The sequence below is a fragment of the Dromaius novaehollandiae genome, chromosome 2, assembly GCF_036370855.1.
Source record: "Dromaius novaehollandiae isolate bDroNov1 chromosome 2, bDroNov1.hap1, whole genome shotgun sequence".
In the NCBI taxonomy this organism is placed as follows: Eukaryota; Metazoa; Chordata; class Aves; order Casuariiformes; family Dromaiidae; genus Dromaius; species Dromaius novaehollandiae.
This window is the reverse complement of record NC_088099.1, coordinates 156,017,419-156,039,028: the sequence shown is the minus strand read 5'-3', so window position 1 is coordinate 156,039,028 and position 21,610 is coordinate 156,017,419. Positions and strand designations below refer to the sequence as shown.

Below are 21,610 nucleotides of genomic sequence, written 5' to 3'. Positions count from 1 at the left end.
ATCATTGATTCTGAAAATGGACATAGTCCTTCATCAAAAGACAACATAAAGGCAGAAAATACGTAATACATATCCCAGCGGGTATCACAACCATTTCTTGTCAGCGCAGAAAGATTTTAAGTGAAGGGAGAGAGGGAAAGAGCAAGAAAAAAGTTTCAGAAAATCCTTTCTTGATTGCTGCTCTTGCACTCTGTATGAGGGGATATTATAACTTACTTCTGGATCTGGGGAGAGGGGAGAGATTGTGGGAGAAGGGAGTTAAAGCACTTACTGTAAGCATAAACTTGCTACCGTAACAGCAGATCTCTGAAAGGCCACATTTTGGATACTTGCTGCAGTGGAGTCTGCTGGTAATATACAATTTGTTTACTAAACAGGGAATGTAATTGAAATGTCCCTTTCGAGTTAATGAAAATATAAAACAGCTTTCCAGAATAGACCAAGGCCTCTAATTTAATTATCTGTGAGCCTGGTAGATTACAAGTATTCTTTCATCCATTCCTGACAGCCTGAAGTAGATGAATAACTGAAATTCAAAGAAAAACTTTACAAAAGAGAGACCTGGTAGATGAAAGAGGAGAGGGCTAAACCATTTGTAAAAGGATATACCTTCACTGAATTGCCCATTGCGTTTATGGCAACTAATTGTATGTGAGAACTATTAAAGATTTGGAAGCTGCGATACCCATTAAGGGGGGCAGGGGTTCCCATAGCCCACAGGAAAAACAAGGTAGCTCCTCTTTGAGACGCCGTGGTGGTTGCTGTGTACCAAAGGAGCTACTCTTTAAGGGTCAGCTGCAAGCAGGGGCCTTCAAGCGTGTGAGTAGTCCCTGCAAACCAGCAGAAGCAGTCACACAAGCAGCCTTCAGCTTGCTACTCCATTATTTGTGGAGTCAATGCTTTAGACTGCGGGTCCGGCCTTAAAGCAAAGCCCAGGAGCGATGCTGCCCAACCGCGACCAAGGCGGTCAAAACCAGCGACTGCTCAGCCGTGATCTCAGTGCGGCAGGGTCTCCTGTGTCTTAGTGCTAAGTGACAAGTGTCCTTTCCGCCTTGGCACGCTGCTGCTCTTGTGTCAGCCCAAGTCTGACTTAAGTCCACAGGTAGCTGCTGAAATGCAGCAGACGTTCCTCCACACTTTTTGTCCGCCTCCATAGTTACGTTTGCATTACAGCAGCACTTGCCACCCCAGTAGAGACCAGGGTGTCCTTACAGAAATGAGATGTGGAGCATTTAAAGCGACTTTGCGTGGGAAGTCGGTGGCAAAGTGAGGCATGAGTGCAGCTCTCCTCTGTCATGGTCCCAGGTCCAACCAGAAGGTGGTTGTATACAAAGAAGGTTTTGCCCCCACAACACATGAACTATTTTCTAAGTTTGGAAAAGCAAAAGTGAGAAGTGTAGATGGAAAAAACCTAGGGTTTCACTTCATGACAAGTACATGAGGATCAATAAGGTTTGGGTGGTGACCAGCAGAGCAGATGCTTTACTGAAATTTTGTGTGTGTTAGAATATGTTCTCCATTTGCAGCTTTGTACTGGAATACTTTAATCTTATGGCACAATGTGTCTAGGGAGAAAAAAGAATAAGTTTACCTCTGCTATCAACAGTTATAGCTTCATTGACTTTAAGTGGAATTTTACCTGTGAATACAAGCAGTGAACTCAGCTGAGATGAGCTGAAGGGTTTTCTTTTCTGTAGTTATCTTCACCTAGATTTGATCCAATGTTTTGAGTTTGCAAAGGGCTTGAGTTTGAAAAGCTTTCTCTGGTAGATGGTGATTTTATTTGTCTGCAACATAGATAAATGCACTTTGCATTATATGCGTCCACTCAGGAAGTGGAGTGAAGAGATGGCAGCGCGAGTGCTGGAACTCTGCAAAATTCCAGCTGAGAAGCTGGCCTAGCTAACATCTAAAGCAGTGCCTCTAAAATGTACCCCAAATTACATTTACATATACTCCTAGAGAGGTATTTCATGTTATCTTTATGATACATCAGATTTTAATCCTTAAAAATTTGAACAGATCCTTCACTTAGCTGCCAATAGACAGCTTGCTTTTTGCTGCTGTGTTGTAATTTGGTATTTTAATCGTGTTTGGTATGCTACTGTTGCTTGATCCAGATTAATTTCCTGTACTAATTCGTTCAAGATGTGCCATATAGGCGAACGCTGGCTTTGCAGACCCTGTTCTTGCTTTGTAGAATTTGCTATTATCATTTTTGGGACAATATGTTCTCTTTGACACCTTAGCCAAGCACCGACTGGCTGTGAAACAGCACTGCATCAACTGTTACGGCGCGATCCCAAACCCACTGAAATCGGTGAATAGTAATGCAATTCAAGGTTTTTTACGGAAAGGCAGTATCTTTTATTAGATCAGCTGTTACAGCTGGAAAAAAATAGGCAAGCGTTCAGGCACACAAATCCTTCTTCAGGTTTGAAATAGAAGCAGGATTGCTTATGCCAGCATTCCTCACCGATGAGACAGCTATCGCCCAGGCAAGGGTTTAAAAAATGCGATTTAAAGTGTGTGTATCGCAGAGCCCTTTTTCCTAGGTAAGGCGTCCCGGCAGCACGCAGGCAAACGCTGTTGTCCCCTCTCCCCCAGACCTCTCCCCAGTATGCATCTTGCCAATAGGAGAGGTTGCATCAGGTCACCTCAGGCAGAGCCAAGCAGAAGCCCACAGTAGTACGTTAGGACGGAGGCACGTCTTCTCCACGGTCCCCTCGCTGTTTGGGGGCGAGGAAAGCCGTGGGCTCAGGTGGCCGGGTTGTACGTGCGGGACTCTGCCCTTTTCCTGGCCAGGAATCCTGGCTGTGGCGTGTACTGCTCTCCAGCAAATAGCTGTGTGAACAACTAGCAAAATGGATTTTATTCCCTTCCTTGTGGTTGGCTTACAGGGAACAGTGTTCCCCGAAGTTTTTGGAGCAGCAGCAGGCTACCCAACCATCTAACAACGGAGTGTCTGATTGAAAATACTGTGCAGCGTGTGTAGTCCTGCGGAAAAGCTGTGAACGGCTTCCCGTTGTCGTTGGCTTGCTTGTGGTCAGAGAACAGAAAAATGGAGGGTAACAGCCCCACGCTGTGCCTGGTTATTCCGCTGGACTGTGGATCAAAAGATCCTGCTTTTTCATCCTATGATAGACTTTGTGTTTGTATTCTGTTTTCTCTTCTAAAAAAATCTGAAAAAATGTGTACTTAAAAGCCCTGTATTTAAAGAACAAAGGCAGGTGCGCAAAAAAAAAAAACATTGAGATTACTGTACCATTTACTTCTATATCCCCATGCTAAGAACTGTGGTATTAATGGTACTTAAGAACTGTAGTATTAACCAGTTAAGGACGCTTTGCGCAGATGATGAATGTTTGTGTGGTATGTGGGGTCTGTGAAAACTTTGGATTTTGCATTCTTGCTGGACTTTATTAATAGGTGGGTTAATTAAGCAGCTGCTCTGTTCTGCTCTATGTGAATATGAGAGGTTGCATATCAAGAAACTATCACCACGAGAACAATGTGTATATTGATGCACCTGAAAACATTAAACAGATGAACCTTTTCTCAGTTTAAGTTGCATTTTTCTTTTATTAGCATATAGGTGTGTGCCACCAATGAGAAAACAATGATGTAAGCAGGAACAGGATTGTTGGAGAAGCTCAACTCAGAAGGAAAAATATCTTTTAAAAATAGTCCAAGTCAAAACTGCTGTGCTTAAGTTTAAGACCTGCTTTGGGTGCTGGTGTTCTGGCATGAAACTTTTTTACTGCAGGCTTGAATTTCCTTAAAAGTTTAAAATATATTGGACCCTGTCTTGGTATAAAATGCCAGTGTTTCAAATGTGGTTCTCAGTCTGAATTCATCACTTCAGGCACATCATGCTTAAGGATCTGAATCATGGTTCTCAGCTGTGCCATTCCCAGCCTGGGCCGATCTTTGCTTGACCCTTAATTTTTTTCCTCTAAATATCGTTAAATGAAGGGATACTTTTGACTGATCCCTTCTGGATTTTTTTCCATCCAGTGATGGCAAACACGTCCGTGGCAAACAGGCTGCTGTTGCCCGTAACACACAGGTAGATAGCGTGTTCTGGCAAAGGCTTCAATTAAGGAGTCATATACAGAACTAGATTATCTGATGAATCTCAGAATTTGTTTAATTCCATTTAATACCCAATTAATTCCATTTAACACCCATTTGAAATCATGGCCATGAGAACGTTATTGCATAATGTGGTTTCTTTTTCTTTCTGTGGACCAAAAGAAAAATGATGAACTTGTCTGTGATAGCCAAGATCTTCATTCTTACTTGAAACAAAGACCCCTTCATATTCCCATCTATTTTTAGGCTCTTCCATGCTGCCAGAGTACTGTAATAAAAATCATGGTCCATGCTTAATGCCTGTAAATGTAATTGTGTGGCCATGTGGACTACAACATGCCTAAATTGCAAAATGTAATTCTGCATCTGAATTCTTCAGCTAGTAAAGGGCTTTATGTTCCAGGTTTTAGACATCTGCAGATGGGTTTGAAAAGTAAGTGCAAAGTCTGTTAATTCTGAAGAGAGATCTGAGTCAATGCTACAGATCAATCCTGTGTTTAGTTTGCATTTTTTTATAAACTGGCATTTGTGAAGTTGTTGGGAAGCAAGAATGGTGTGAAGGAAAGAGGAGCAATGAAAACATCAGCTGTTGAGGAAAAAAGTAAACCCACCTACTCTCAAACACAGTTTTTTACTACCTGACACTTTAGTGCTGATGTAGCTTTTTTGAGTCACAAGGCTAGAAACAGCAGCAGCAGTGTCCAGCACTCAGGTAAATCTGAGCTACACGTGAATGCTATATATTATAAATACATGTTGAAGGCGGAGATTCTTTCCTAGGTCCTTTCATACGTACCAAAGCTAAATAACAGCCAGCTCTATCTCTGTTTTCTTCCACTACTGCATTTATGGAACAGCCTGTAGTGAGCGAAGGCCCAAGGAGGCTTGGAAATGGTAGTGCTAATGTGAGCAGCAGGTTTCCTTGCTCCATTTCTGCTGCTTCTGCTTATAAATTAAGGGGGAAGAAGTCAGAAAACCAAAGGGGTAAAGCCCTTGTGTGTTCATGGTCTTGCCCAGGATCAAATGTGTTCATGCTGACAGGCTTTGCAGGATGCTAGCTTTGTCTCTTGCTGTTTCACTGAAACTTTACTCTTTTTCAGGTGCCAGGAGACAACGAGAAGCACTGGAAGCCCGTGCTAGTTGTCTTGACTGAGAAAGACCTTTTAATATATGAGAGCATGCCGCGAATGAAGGAAGCTTGGTTCAACCCTCTGCACACCTACCCCCTGCTAGCAACCAGGTACCTTTGCTTTTTTGTCATAGCCACTTCAAGAGCTCTGGGAATGGCTGAATCAGCTGACATCAGAAATAGCTGGTGCATAGCTGTATATCGCACTTGAAATGTCATAGTTTAAGAACCAGATTCTTCTTAAATGGGCTGATGTGTTCAGCTTAAGTGTTCTTCCTCACTGTCCCCCAGTTTCAAATTCTGGCCAAGACTAATTGCCAAAATCACCACCAGAAAGATTATGAATGTGGTAGTTCGGCCCAGGTCCGGAAGCAGAAGTGCTTAAAAAGCTGAGAGCTTGATCTCATGAGATTTCTATCTCTGTGTGAAGACCTAAGAGCTTGGCAGATGCATTCAGAACAGAGCTACTTTTCCGGGCTGAAAAATATGAAATAATTGCCCCGAGTTTAATGTACTGGTGGATGAAAGTACTACAACAAGTGCAGTACATCTTCAGGATGCTTCAGGGCTTCTGGAGGCTTGCACATAAGATGGAGACACTTAATTTCAACACATCTTCTGTTCCTACTCTAAGCTGCTAGTATCTGGCTGCTTTAGTTTAAAATGGTGAGCTTGGAAGACAAGGTATCCATCAATATCAATCCAGAGAGAGCTTTCGCATGGTCGTCTGTATACACTGAAAACTGGTTCTTGACATGCATCTTAATCACATTTTTCTGCCAGCACGGTCAGAGGGCTTGAGAAAGAGCTGCTGTTTCATTGTTTTGGCCTTCCTACAGGCCTCTATTATACTATTTTCAATGGCTTCTCATTTGGAAGGCCTGGTAACACGTGGCCAAAAGTAGTGGCTCTCTTACTGCACTCTCATTAGTTAATTTTTGTTCTCACTCTCTTTATTCTCCACTCCAAATGAGCTGAGACTTTGCTAGTAAATCATTCAATTAAAATTAAACTTGGTAAATTGTGCTAATAGTTGTTTTGTCCCAATCTACCTACCCATGCTAGAGCTTTCAGACTCCCCAGGAAGCCATGTTCTGGCTTACCCTGCATTAGCATAAAATAAGGAGACTGTCCTGTGCCTTACAGGACGCTGGCAAGCTTTCAGCCCGCCATGTGTGGTGGCAGTGAGGGATGACAAATCCAGTGCAAGAATTCCTACTGAAAACTTGGGTGAGGTGTTGCAGCGCGAGTCTGTGCCCGGATGTGCTGACCACACGTCAGTAGGCCTTGACACGATGCCTGCCCCGTGATGAATAGCACGTGGTGTTGCCTCACAGCACGGTAATCTCGCCTCTGGGGGACTGGGCCAATGTCCTCATCAGCACTTTATTGCTGTTCCTATTGCAACATCCTCGCTAAAGGAGGGCTTGCCAGTGTTTTTGACCCAGTGGGGAGTGAGCTCTGCATAGCATCAGTGCCAGGTGGAAGCTGACTCCGAATTTTTAAATAAGGGAATATTTCTCTATGTCCTTTGCTCCTCTTTGGTCGAGTTTCTGGAGAATTGTCCCTGGGATCAGGGATCTCTCATGAAGAGAAGTAACGCTGGGAGTTCCCTGTGCCCAAGCAGGGGTTCAGGAGACAGGGACTGCGTGTCAGCGGTCCTTGCGTCCATCGTAGGAGGGATCCGCGTATATTGGTGTTCCTGCAGCCAACGGAGCATGATGCACGGAGGGAAAAAGAAAATCCTTGCCAAGGGAACGGCGCCGCAGCTGGTGTGTAATTACTGCTGGCAGGTGGTGTTGCATGATGCGCGCTGCGCGGAAGACAGCGTTTATGGCTGAACGAGGAGGGGCAGCCAGGCCAGGCTGCGTCAGGTGGGAGTGATCATAACCACAAGCCCGTTGAGATCGGTGGCTGGGCCAGGAAGCACTCAGCACCTCTGTCCTTGCTGTGCCCGGGGGACCCGGGGCAGCCTGTTGGGCCCTCCGCGCACTTCTTTGCCTGCAGTACTGGTTGTGCTCCGAAAGAGAGATTCAAAGCCAAAATCTTTTTTTTATTTCTTTATGAGTTCTTCACCCTGTTTTGGAGAGTGTCAGTTATCTGGCCACATTCCTTCTGTCCCCAAAATAAACTTTGCTGCCTTGAGCGGAGCCCCCCCAGCAGAAGGTGATGCAACTGCTCCCCACCGCTTCAGGGTGTTAATTGTACAGGGACCAAAGTCCTGCTCTTTTAAGTGACGGGGGATCCCACCTCTGATAACCACAGCTCCGACACTCCGGGAGGTTGCAATGTCCTAACCTACAGACCCTCCTGTCTGCTGAACCGCTGTGACTGCTGATAACAGTCTGAATACCCTCCAGCCTGTCTCGAGTGTGAGGTAATTTAACTAATTTTAGCTTGCAGTAAAAGGCAGTTCAACAAAGTCACTCTACCTGGCTTCGCTGTGGCAAAGCAGTACATCTCCAGGCTGAGCTCAGCTCGGCTGGAGTGCAGTACCTCTTGTGCTGGGATGTAAGCGCCTTTAGAAAATGCAACTTAGGCATGTTGGGAAACAAAGCGTGTCAGGAGGGATAAATGACAGTAACTGCGGGCGTCGTTTGGGCAATACGGTATTGTCACTAAAAGAAATTGCCAGTTATTTCATTGGGGAACCTTCCCTTCCTAAGTGCCTTTTAGGTTGATCCAGGCAGCAAGGAGGAAGGTAAGTGGGTAATTAGGAGTGGCGTTTCTGATAAGACTGTGGTGGATCATCCTTCTGCCAGGAGCAGGGTGTTCCTCACCCTTAGAAAATGAAGACTGTGAAAATACATGGTTCCCCGCCTGCCACACGCTTGCAGTGTTGCACATGGCTCAAGGTGTTCCTGCACAAGCTGTGGGAGCTCCTTTCCTGAACAGACCGCGCACGCCTGTTTTACTGCTCCGCTGTGGGCAGGCCCGTGCACCTTGCTGGGAAACACCTGTGTCTTTCTCAACCTGTTTATTCGTCTTAAAAGCTGCAGCTTGAGTCAGGTCCCCAGCCCGTGTACCCTTCCCCTTCCTGCCCACACATCCTAATGTGCAAAACCAGCCCTTTGGTGGGCATTGCCAGCCCCCCTTTGTCAGTGACCACAGATTAACCTTGCCAAGTAATCTCCTTCTTAGGTGGCCACTTGCTTAGTTACTTCTCCTAACTACAGATTTATTAGCAGACTGGTTTGCCCTGAGGTGATAGTTATCTCCGTGTGGAAAGGGATTTCTGTGTGAGTTGAGGAGCATCAGCCTTGAAGCTGGAAGGGAATGAGAAATTGCCCGACGCTCATGTCAGACTGCTGAAGGGTCTTTACAGGTTTGAAAAATGGCCTGTAAAAACACATGGGATGCAGTTCAGTAAGGACAAATGCAAAATTCGGCTCTCAGGAATAATCACTACATTGGTTTTGGGTGGAGAATGACAGGCAAAGTGGATCTGCCGGAAGGCATCTGGGCATTATGGTGAAATAGCATAAATCAACAGTGTTAATGTTGTTGCGAAGGGAAAATGAAAGCAATAATCTTGGATTGTAACGTAAGTATTGCCTGTGGGACAGATGTAGTAATCTAACCTGCCTACACAGCACTAGTAAGACCTCAGCTGATACACCACGTTCATGTGAGGCATTGCACTTCCAAAAAGACGCCAACTACTTGTAGAAGGTCTGGAAGAAAGCAATACAAATGATAAGACTAGAAAACTATCAGTGGGGGGATATTTAAGAAACTTTAATTGTTTAATCTAGAGAAGTCCAGGGAATAGTTTTCAAGTATGCAAAAGAAAAGACACAAGGAGGACAGGGGCATATGTTGTCCTCCAGGTCCACTCTGGATAATATAGGACATAATGGGATGCATTTGTGGCAAGGGACATTCAGGGCAGGTACTGGGGGAAACTCAGTAGTCAGGTGGGGTACTGGATGAGATTGTCTGGCAAAAGTGTGTGATCTTCTTCTCCGGGGGACTTTAAAGGAAAAGTGACACTGTCAGGAGTGTCATTGATACAATCAGCCTGGCTCTGGGAAGGGGGAGGCACCAGATGACCTCTTGCGAACCTTTCCAGCTCCGTTTCTGTGATTTTTTATTAATATCACCATGAATTTGACATGCAGGTGCAAAGACAACAGATAGACCAAACATGACATTTGGAATGGAATTTGCAGTCTGGTACATACAGATAAATAATGAATCCCCAAGGTGAACAGAATATATAAACCGATGGATTCCCTAAACCATCACACTTACTGTTTTGGGACGTTTTGATTAAAACCCTGCAGGCTACTAATTTTAAGATGTGCCAGACTGAATAGTTATACCAAAAAAATACACATGCTTTGCTGTTGGTATTGACTGCTGTGCTGGTACTCGGTCAGTGATTACCCGTCTCGTGACATGTTTTTTAATCCCCCTTGTGCATTGATCAGTGCAATTCAGAACTTTTCACCTGGAAAGCTTGCAGACTACATGTTGTAATCTTGGCTGCTCCCATCTTTCAGATTTTTATGAGTCCTTGGGAAAACATTTTTGCTTAGCTAATGCATATTTGAAAAGCTGCTGAAACTGGAAAACTTCTGTGTCAGATACTGTACAGAGTCATGCTTAATCTACCCAAGACTTAATGAGCAGAGAAAATTGGAAAGTGGTAGAAGGGTTACAATCTTCCTACAGTGTTTTTTAACAGCAGAATTTCAATGATGTGCCCTCTTTTTTTCATCAGCTTGCCTTCAACCTATGGATGCTATTAAGACCTAAAATTATTTTCCAGCCAGTCTTTCCCACCTTTGTGTGGGATATAAGCAATAGCTCAAATAAAACTGAGATCAGGAGATTTAAGTTGTTCCTTTAAATCTCTGCACTGGGAGGCACAGCAACTGGCTCGTAGCCCTGACTCCAGGGACCTTTTTGTCATAATCTCTGTTTCAGTTTTTCCTTCTGCCTGAAGTAAGAAAAACAGCTTCTCCCTATAGCATGGGAATGGGGCTTAAACAATTACATCTTGAATGTTTATGCAATGCAGTAAAATTCAAGAATACTAGTACAATTTGCATTATCTATCATGCTGGATATAAAGAAAAGCACCACATGTTGCAGTCTGATTGAAGATGAGGTATCTCTAAGTTGCTTTTGTGCAAAGTTGAGGGCTCTCTCCAAAGAGCATTAAAGCTGTTTAATTTTTAATGCCAATATGAAATGCAACCATTTGGTAATTGTAAGCACTGGGTTGTCTGTTCTAGGTATCAAGGTAATTCTGACTCATCTGTTGTTACAAATATTCACCAATTGCTGTTGTATGAGTTTCTGAATATGCAGCAGACCAACTTCAGGGTACTGCTTTAAACCTGTCCGGCTGTCCTGGGGTTGTATTGCGAGGTAGCGACCAGGGCCCTGGGTGGAAAGTCAGGAATGGAGTTTGGGTACCGATTCATCATCTGTGCAAACAGCTGGAGAGGCAGAGTATTTATGCCTCCAAGGAGTACCGTGCAGGTCCATAATGTGGCATGCAGGGTCCATGCTGTTCCTCTGTGGTCTGGGAGCGCGGTTGCCTCCAGGGCAGAGCTGGAAGGAGTAACTGAGTGTGCAAAGGTTTCCAAAGAGTACAGCTGCTTTAGAACAGGTTTCAAATGCTAAGTTAGGGGTAAGGAGTGATTTCAGTGTAAGAAAGGTCAGATTATAGTGGCTTTCTCCTGGGCAGAGCTGCCTGAATGCTGATGAACTTGTATCACAGTCTCCCCTGAGATAAATCTAAAATGAGCAGCTGAGCACTTGTTTTGAATGTCAGGACTGGTTTCACTGTCTGTCTTGAAAAGGCCGTTAGATTTTTTTGGTGTTGCAGCAAATACTTGAAACTCCTTTCATTGTATGAGGATAAAAAGCAGCACCCAGCGAGTCTCACTCAACACCAACTCTTTGAGCTGTGCCACATGCTTCTCGCTGCTAAGCATTTATAAGGAGTAATGCCAAAAAGCTCCCCAAAACATGGAGAGACGAGGGAGAAATTAGAGAAGACCAGAAGTGTATTCATGGCTCTCTGGAGCATGCAAAGAGTTGAGTTTTACAGCCACTGCCTGGTACCTAAATGCTGCGCAAACGGACCTCTGCGTTGACGACATTCTCCTGCCCTCTGGTGGCTCTTGCGGGCTCCGGGGAGAAAGCACCTGGGGCTCCTGTGCTCTTGCAGAGATATTTCATAAACCTGGAAATATCTGCGTAACCTCCAGGGACCGCCACAGTGGTTGAATATTAACAGCTCAGTTCTGTCGTGCCTTTATGGCTATTTTGTGCAGGGTGCACCGGTCACACGAGCTCCTTTGCGCTCAGAGTGACGGGTGGCCTGTGCATGAGGAAGCTGCCTTTGAAGTCAATAAGGCTATTTTTTTTTGATTTTTAAAGTATTTGTATCCATCCATCAAGAGAAAAGAACTTTTTTGTAAATTAAACAGCTCAGAGGAATGTGAATTTACTAAAGCTTGGGAATCCTTTGACTTGTACCCAGACACATCAGTGCTGATAGTTGATACACAAATACTATCAAATATTCTGCTGCATATTTGTCTAGTTCAAGTTTAACTGCCTGACTTTTGAAAACATGATCTGGAGTTGTATGATAAAAGAGTTGTATGATAAAATAATGAGGTCGAATTTTTAATATTACTGTACAGAGAGGCCTAAGCTAGTTCTGGGGAGGGGACTTCAAGTCCTGGGAGAAGCACAGCCACACAAGTGCTGTGTTATAGTGGCTACATTGCTTTTTCTTTACCATGGTTAACTTATTTGGAGCATTTGAGATACCACGATGCCCCCACCAACAGTCTAGTCCTCCCTTTCTTTCGCAAACCTTGCACCAAAGAACTTCTCCAAACATCTCCCAAGTACCAGCATGGACTGCCAGGGAATTTTGCAAAATTTCAGATGCCCTATGGTTAGTGTTTCAATAGCTGAAAAGCTAAAGTTCTGGGTTTTTCCCCCCCTTTTTTCTCTTCTTCCTATTAAAACATCTCTGATGGCGAACTTCTGTGATGGCAGCCAGAAGGCAGCTATTCTTCCCAATGGAAAAAATAATTTGAGGGTGAATTAGTATTCAGTAGATAACTAGTATAATCAAATGTTTCATGCTTTAGAGTGTTTTCTACTACCATGTTACGTATTTGTTTTATAGTCTCATGTAAAGTATATGGTTTGCCTACAGAAAGGCAAACAGGAGACACAAAACAGAAATAAGATTTCTAGAAGTTGCCTAGTTTCATTTTGTGACTCCCTCTGAGGTGAAGTACCTAGATCCCAAAGTGTGAAAAGCTCGTCTGCATTATTCCTTCCAGTGGAACCAAGTTAATGTCCCTGAGTGGCTTCTCTATTCACTGTCCCAGATTTCCAGAGGAAAAAAGAATGGATTATCTTAAAGAGAAATGAAATATTATGTGGTGTTGATTTTATCGCTAAAAAACATTTCCTGCAATTAGCATCTGCTCAAAGGAGCAAACCTCTCTTGGTCACAGGAAATCAATCGTTCATGCCAGGCAAAAAAAAAATTTCATGGCAGCAAACTGTGAGAGAATTTCAGGATTACAAATAGCTGCAGCATTTTGCATTTTACGGTTACATTAGGCAAAGTATACACAAGACGGTACTTGGCATCTGCATATTTTACAGAACTTGTTACTTTATGGGAATTGTTACTTTATCTGACAGCATTTATTGTAGAGATTGCCTGCAGATGCTTGAGCTTTATGGCGAATGCAGTTTGACGCTGAAGGGTGGGATTCAGCTGCCTTCTCTGACCCAGGGTTTGTTTCTGCGGTGCCTGTCGCCACCATAGGATCTGCCGGCGTGGTGGGCACTCGCACTGCTGCTTGTTCTGCCACAACTCCAGCACATTTGCCCAGCACTAAATTATCTTCATTGCACACAACTGCTATATGTAAGACTACCAACAGCTTAAACTACCAGCTTTTGTCGGTATTTTTATTCATTAATGTATTTTCAAATCCAATTTCAGGTTGGTCCATTCTGGCCCAGGAAAAGGCTCACCACAGTCTGGGGTGGATTTGTCTTTCGCAACCCGTACTGGTACAAGGCAAGGGATTGAAACCCACCTTTTCCGGACGGAGACTAGCAGAGACCTCTCACTGTGGACGAGGAGCGTTGTACAGGGCTGTCACAATTCTGCAGAGCTCATCACAGAAATCACAACATGTGAGTAACACGTGGAGTGTCCCTTCTTCACATGTGCTCGTTGGATTTTGTCCTTATGCCTGCTCTATTATACAGACCAAGGTTACTAGTCATTAGTCCACAGTACTGGGAAGTTCAAGCCATTTCTGCTAGAGAGGGGCCATTTCAAAAATGTACAAATTGAAGTTCTCTATGTTGAAAATTTTGTTTCCTTGCTTTCCCACCCAGCTCCGGCTTGTGTGGCGTCTCTGGCCAGTGCCATAAAACTAGGCCACCATTGCTGTCATTCTGATTTTTCATCTTGTTTCTCTCACACTGTTTCAGACACATGTTTGTCAGCAGCCCTGTATGGCTGTGTAGGACTGTGTGTCACTGAGAAGTGCTTGTCAGGTGTAGAAGGGAGCAGCTGCCTGCTGTTTTCCAGAAACCTACAGAAAAGAGCATTTTTGTGAGACCCAAGAGACCTGAGAGACTGGTGGGAGTTTTTCCTGCAAAGGGAGGAAGCAGAGGACAGCACATTCACAGGTGTGAGTTGTTCAGTCATTCACCCAGATCTGCACACTTCAAAAGAGTGAAAAAATACAAACCAATGTCATAGCCTCATCTTGACACCTCGTCATTTCCCTGACGAGATACAGCCAGGAGTCACTGAACACCAGTGCCAGTGTCACTTCTCAGTGCTTCCTACAAAATTGACTGGAATAAAAGTAATCAGCTGCAGATACTTTGGTGTAATTCTCCATTTATTAACCCAGCTGTTACACTGGAACGGCTCTAGTGCTTTGAGGTTGCACCTTTCTCTTAAGTGCCTCATCTGGCAGCACTGCTGGGTTTGAGCATCTGGCTGAATTCCCCCTTTCTGCTCCTCAGTCCTCTCTTCCCCTCTGCCCTCTTCTGGGACCATCACCACAATAGGATTTGTGAGTCCTTCCCGCAAGAGTTGTCTGGTTGGTAGGGCTGTTAAAATTGAACTGTATCTCCACTCAACCTAAAAATAGATGACTGAGAGCCAAACAACAAACCTGCTCCACAGCAAGGCCAGAGTCAGCTCTGTGAAGACTTCATGGGCCTCCCTGAGTGCCGGCATGCCTGGCCGTTAGCTGCCCAGCCCTCCACCTTCCTGGGCACTCAGGCTTGTTGGCAAGTGCCTCCGAATGAAGCTGAAGCCAATCCTGATGATTAGTGGGGCACCACCTCAAGAGCATGTCTCTGTCCTTGAGCCCAGCGCCCTCCTCCGATGCTGATGTCCCAGCCTTTCCTTTCAAAAAGTGGCAGGAGGGCATCAGTCCTTTCTTTTAACACAGTGCTGAAGGTAGTGCTAAGAGCCGTTCTTGGCAGCGTCATACTTACATCTGTGTCCAAGCATATAAGCGACCTTGTAGCTGTGGGCCCTTGCCATTTCTTCTGGTGAGCAGTGCCACCATCCAGAAACTAAGCTCAGGTTAACGAGGTCGCAAAGAGTGAATGAGGGCCCGTGATTCAGTTGCTATGTGCTTGGGCCAGTCAGTTGGGTTGTTCTTGACATCACTCTGATGAAAAGGATAAAGGTATTTTATATGGAACCCTAACTGGAAATCAGTATTTGAACCCCACTGACTCCTCTCGCCATGGCTGAAGTGAAAGTGGCAGCTGCTGCTGCTGCGTGTTGTGCAGAAGGCAGACAGATGGGTGCTGTCAGGCATGCGCTGAGACAGGCTCCCAGCTTGAGCCCCTGAGAGGAGATTTAAAAAAAAAAAAAAAAGAGTGCTTAATTTCTGCATCCTGGGCTTGGGTATGTGATAGTCACCAGCCTGCTCAGCTCTGCCAGAGTGCAGGTGCTGCTAGGAATAAGAGGAATGCTAAGGCTTTCGGGGAACCTTTTAGGTAAAAACCTTAGTTATCAATGGAGTTCAGATGTAAAGGGGAAAAGAGAATTTGTGATGTGCGCACCTAAACTCTCCTTTTTCCTAATTTGGATCAGGTGCTGTGTTTCTGAGCTAAGGGAGAGATGGAGACTTTCTGCTGCAATAGCTATTATATACAATTATCTGGGCTTTTTTTCAATTACTGTGACACTAATGAGGACTCAAGAGGGTCTTCATCTTTGTCAAAATTCTTTAGGGATACTCTTTACAGCTTCTAATTTTTGTAATGCATTGTGTGATACGTTTATTGATTTTGGCTATGCCACACTTAGCAAGAAGAGTGGCTGTGACTTTGTCAAAGTTTGGAAGGAGGAAATGCCATGTTGCGTCTTCTTAAATGTCATCAGATTGTTTTTGTATCAGCGCCTAGATGTATACACCACAGAAAGACACTTTCACTATTACAGTAAAACCAGATATCATCATTAACATGTGGTACTGCAGCCAAATGTGATTTGTTGCTTTTAAGAATGTTACATTCTAAATTTTCTTTTCTTATTCAGCTTGCACATATAAAAGCCAGGAGTGCCGTTTGACCATCCATTATGAACATGGATTCTCTCTTACAACTGAACCACAAGATGGTGCCTTCTCTAAGACAATTGCACAATATCCCTATGAAAAACTAAAAATGTCCTCAGATGATGGGATTAGGATGCTTTATTTAGACTTTGGAGGAAAGGATGGAGAAATTGTAAGTACTACCTTTAGCAAGAGGGATGCAAATTGCCATCTCTTTGGTGGGCCTTAAAGTTTTAAGATGGAAAAGTACTAATAACAGCTGGCCAGTATAGATTCCACTACGAATATTTAGATGCCATGCTTTCCAGTGCATGGTAATGAGCTGACTTTAAAAAGAGACAAACTAAAGGTAGAGATGAAATGGTAAAATCGTGCAAGGAGGGATAAAAGATTTCTTATATTTAAGAGCAGATTTTATCCCTACATGGCCAGATGTTAGAATTGTTATATTTATCCACATCACTTTTAAATTTTTGTGAGTAAAAGGACAAAATACTTATGAATGAGATGATATTCATAATAATTCCAACCTAGTCATATGCACTTTATCTGTTAAGGGAACAAACTGTGTTTTAAACACTTCTGATCATCTAATTGCTGAAAAAAATTGAGGACTACAGATGTAATGCAAACTGTCTCCATACATCTCTAAGTTAGCTGTCACAATGCCTAAAAAGAAGGTGCTTTTCCTATGAGCAGATTAGATACCATAAATTATGCATGCAAACCTGGTGTTTCCGCCAAATTTTTCAGCCGTTCCTGAGCACGTTGGGTGCTTAATTCTTCACATCACTCTTGGTAACATACTTTGCAAACTGCTTGTTGTGCAGACTGTTAGTGTGCTTCTGAGTGGAATTTGTTAGCTCTTGATAAAATTGATATATGATTGGTGAAAGACAAATCTGGTTTGTTTGGATGTTATCCTACTCTTGAACCTACTGCCCACACTGATAAGGCTTTCTGAGTTAGCAAGCACATGGTGAGATTGAACTGTGGCCATGGGGAGGGGAAAAAAAAAATCTCAGTTCAGTCTCACTCCTTGCAGCTGTGTGAAGCCATGAATCCAGGAACAACCATGTTGAATCAGATAAAGGTGCAATATCTTGTCTTTAATAGTGACCAAAAGCAGATGCATAAGGAGAAGGATGAGAACTGGGTGGTGGACACAGCAGTCCCACAACCGTTCTTGTTCTCAAACAGAGCTTGCAAAGACGTAGGGGGTTGAACTTCTTGGAAAAGTGCATCAGTGTCTGACTCCTAGTGTCCTGCTGCTCGCGCAGATGAATGCAAGCCCCGAGACTCAAAGATCTCATGGGCTCTCAACATGCTTATTACTTACTTTCAGTTGCTTAAATATTTACAGCTGTATGCAAATAAGAGACAATATGACAGTTGTGATAAAGGGTTGTTATTAATAGAAGGCTATTGAAAATTCCAGACAGCAGTTAATCAAGTAAACACTCAGTAGACGATTGCTTATTTGAGCTGTAATCTAATTTAATCATTCTCAACCTGATCTCTTTTGCAATTTCAGCAACTGGACCTTCATTCCTGTCCAAAGCCAATTGTGTTCATCATTCATTCCTTCCTGTCAGCTAAGATTACAAGACTTGGTTTGGTGGCATAAGTGGGATACACTGTTTCCTCTAAGAAAAGTGGAGCAACCATGCTAATCGGAAGTACAGTCAACATTAGAAACCTGTAACAGCTAGCAGCGTACATGAGACCGGAGTTCAGTGCTGGGCCTTGGTAATGTCTGGCAGTCTTCCAAGGCCCAGCTTTCATTTTGATCAGCTAAAGAGATGATGAAAGAGATGACGTGAAAAGGAAAACAATGGATTTCATTGTAAATAACAGGATTTTTAAATCCCATACTGGACAGCAGAAGAGTATAGTACTTACTATATGTGTAAAAGTTTCAGATTCATAAATTGTGCCTATTTCAGTGTATTTGTTTATATAGAATAAGTAAAGGGCTAAGCAGATAAGAGTGGGCACCTGGTTGTAATGCAAGATCAAGGTTGCTTGAGAAGTTCTATAAACAAGATTGTCCCACCACCAAAAACTCATGTATTTTTTTTTCTGTTCTAACCTGTGCACCATTTAAATAAAATTTTTGGCGGGGATCAGAACCTGTTGCTTGAATACCCAGCAGAGCATGCAAATACGCATCTTTGAATAGGATGCTCTAAAGCAATACAGAGGTGGTCAGTGAAGAGCTCTGGGGGAGGCGGGGGCGTCCCCTGCTGAGGGGCACTTTCAGATTAACTGATAGGACATCCTGTGCACGTTCCTAGAGATGAACCCCAAACAAGAGCTGTAGGAATGTAGCTAGGGCCAGTCTGTCAGTGAGAACAGAGCACAACAGGGTAGGGTAGGCACATCCTTCACTGATGAGCACACAGGACATATTTTTCATAGTCCCGTTCCAGAAGGGGTCAAATAACTTTGAGCTTCAGCTACCCAGGATCCCAGGCTTAGTTAAAAGTCAGATGAATCATTTTGAAATGTGACGTAAGCTTCTGACAGCACATTTCCACTTCAGTGTTTTCCAAGAGAAAGTCAGGCTAAGAGCTTCCTGGCCTCTGACCCCCACCCCACTTCATCAGCTCTGCTGATTCTGCTTGTAGAGTTAGCTGTCAATCAAATGATCTTGATTGAAGAACAAATTTGGGGAATGAGGAAGACTTCTTTTTTTAAAGTTTTCTAAATTTGAACAGAAAAATTACTCAAGCAGCTCCACAACACTGAGAAAACGCACAGGAGCAAGAACACAAAGCTTTACTGCCAGAAAAGCCTTAATGCGAAACTGCGCCTGCGAGAGTGACTTGGAGCTTAGACCTTTTACCTGCTGCTAAATCAGCTACATTAAGGAACTTATTAAGAAAGACTTCATTTTTTTAGTTTAAGTTAACCTTAAGTGCATTCAGGTGTGAGTCTAGATGCATTCCTTGCTGGCAAAACTTGTTTAAGATGTTGACCCCTGTACCCATAACTTATTATTTCCTGTTCTGCACCACACTCTGTTGGTTTAAGTCAATACATGGGACTCACTAAGTCAGCCTGGTTCACAGTTACAGTGGGGACAAAGGGGGCAGCAAGGCAGGAATGCTGGAAACTGCCTTCACCATCAAAGATGATACACGTAAGCTGCACCTGGAAATACTCAATTGGCCTAACATGGTTGGGTAGGAAGAAAGAGAAATAGAATATGGACTGCATTGATATTGCTCTTAAGTTGTATGCAGAACTGCTTCATGTAGTGGGGTTTTTTTGGTTTGCTTTTAAAGTTTTGCCCTAAATTCACACTTGGAAGGACAGGAACTGTATAGGAAGTAATAAATCAGAAGTTCACAGAAGTTCACTTGTAGTAGTGCAGCGCTTTCATACTTGAGAAAGCCAGTAAGTTTCAAGTTAATGTCACTTGGCTGGCAAAGAAAATTAAAAACACAGTATGGGTTCCATGTTGTTTTTAAGCTAAGTCTTGAGAGTTAATAGTAAGTCAAACTGTTTATTCACATTGTAGGAATTAATTTCTGGTGTCATAGGTATCTAAATCATCAAAACTACTTAAAAGTTTAAGATGATAGGCTGAATTCACAAATACTGAAAATAATCATTTTAGGACAGTAGCTAAATTGACATTGGGAGTAGCAGCCCCACTTACAACACCTCCCTGCAATCAAAAAAAGAGTCAGAAAGATGATTTATGGAGCTGGGAACTTCCGTTTTTTACTGTCACGGTACTTGCAGTTAAAATTTAATTCCTTGTCTAAATTCACAAGTTAGGAGGTATGTTACATACCTTACCAATAATTTCCAAAATGTACATTTCACATGTAGCTATCACTACCAGTCACATAACCTGCTGCAGCAATTAGTTGGCTGTCCTTCGCTTTGGAAGCTTCTGGGATAAGAAGCTGTGGTGTAGTTGATACGTCGCGGGAGCAGGTCTTTGAGTACAGACTCAAAGATCCCACTGTAAAGTGGTGTGGGCAGTTCTTAGAAAGTGTGTTTCAGGACACTGTGTGCAAACTGTTTTATTGATGTTCCAAAGTATCACTTAAAAATTTGGACCCAGATTCCTATAGACGTTCCAGAAGTAAAAGTGAGAACTTACGCACTGTAGGGTAGGTTAAATACATCTGTAAACTGTACTGCACTATTTCCTTATTCCTTTAACACTTAAAAATCACTGGAATGTTATACTTAATATGTATGTGCATTGTAAATACTACAAATTCCTATATTAGTACAAACATTTAAATTACACAGTATGTAATCTAAGGTGCTCAGTACTATATGAAGTTTAAGTGAATAACTAAACAGTTTGCAAAGAAAGTTCATATTATATATTTATAGAAAAAATATGATAATTACAGATGCTATTTCTTCATTTTCAGATTTTGGACTGATTCATATTTAGATGGGATAGACACATGAAATATGGACCTACTCCACATTTATAAGAGTATAGTGAATATTTATATTTTAGAGGAAAAGAATATATTTAATAAAGTCATTTATTGGATTTTTGTGAGGTGAGCTTACTTTGTACCCAAACAAGCTGTTTAGAAGGCTGTACTTTGTTTTGGGGCTGGGGAAAATACATTTGAAACCTTAGCATTCTATCTTAACTCAATTACTTGAAAGCACTGTTTATCTGGTTTATCATATTGACCAGATGACTTTAAAAAAAAAAAATCAGTAAAAATGTATTAATATACTTTCAATGGTGCCTTGGTGCTTTTTATTAAGTAAGCTCAGTATTCATACGATAGTGGTGCTTTCAATGGCAGTCTCGAAGCACACTTAAACAGCATTTTTTTTGAGGCTGGTCTTTACTAAAGGCTAAGAGGATGTTCTGGGTAAGGTCGTTCGGCCTTACCTGCTGACGTTATAGGGCTTTCTCTGGTGCAGGTATTTACGGCGTGGTGACAGCATGCATAGAAGAGAACAGAAACTTCTGCTCAAGCCTCAGCATTCAAGGAGCAAGGCGAATGCACACCTTGCTTCGTTCTCGTAAACGCTCATGGAGAAAAGATTTGTTCCCCCCGCCCCCACTTCAATTCTTAATTTAGTGCCCCAAATAGAAAAGTTAACTGTGGGATTGTAAGGCTGTTTGTTCACTCTTACCTGAGGTGTAGCAGACCATGGAAATCCTACCAAGGTGTGATTTGAGAGTTTCACTCTTCACAAGACGCTGCCTGTAAGCTGAGCATTCTGATCAGAAGGTCTGTATAGAAGCTTCACCTTCAGGAAGATTTGGATACATATTGGAACATACATGTTGCTGGAAAAGTGTGATATGAGCTGTTTGTTAAAACATAAAATAAAGCTGATCTGATGTGTTCAGGGAAACATAGTGACGTTTTGTAAGAGTCCACACTTTAAGAATTACAGTATGTATGTATTAAAAACAACAAACAAAAACCACCGTATCTGCTGGTTCCTTTGTCCTAGTTCCCACAAAGAAGGGAAAGTCTATTTATTTTAATAGGAGGAGCAGGGCAAGACCTATGCACTTCCCTAAAAACATCTCTGGAACTACCATTTCTCTAAAGGTACTTTATAAATTTGAATGCAACTCTTCAGGTGCTACCAGGTAAATTGTTGTCATGAACATCATTAGAAGTTTGTCTTTGCCAAACAAACAAGTATTTTCTTTTTTTGAAGAGGTAAGTATTCCTCCTTCCACAGCATATGGAAGCACATGTCATCCAGCTTTTCACATGACTAGGCACAGCTGGGTTTAAGTGGAGTTTGATCTAATTTCAGTCTG

General features: G+C 42.8%; 1 protein-coding gene across 1 annotated transcript in view; it reads left to right on the top strand.

Annotated features, from left to right (window-relative positions):
* Positions 1 to 20,359, top strand: part of SNTB1 (syntrophin beta 1) — a 120,341-nt gene extending 99,982 nt beyond the window's left edge. Inside the window, exons 4-7 of the mRNA XM_026110109.2 lie at positions 5,196 to 5,335; positions 13,227 to 13,423; positions 15,810 to 16,000; positions 17,363 to 20,359. Coding sequence (XP_025965894.2) covers positions 5,196 to 5,335; positions 13,227 to 13,423; positions 15,810 to 16,000; positions 17,363 to 17,455 — 621 coding nt within the window. The 3' untranslated portion in view covers positions 17,456 to 20,359. The remainder of the gene's footprint in view (positions 1 to 5,195; positions 5,336 to 13,226; positions 13,424 to 15,809; positions 16,001 to 17,362) is intronic.
* Positions 20,360 to 21,610: the final 1,251 nt, after the last annotated feature.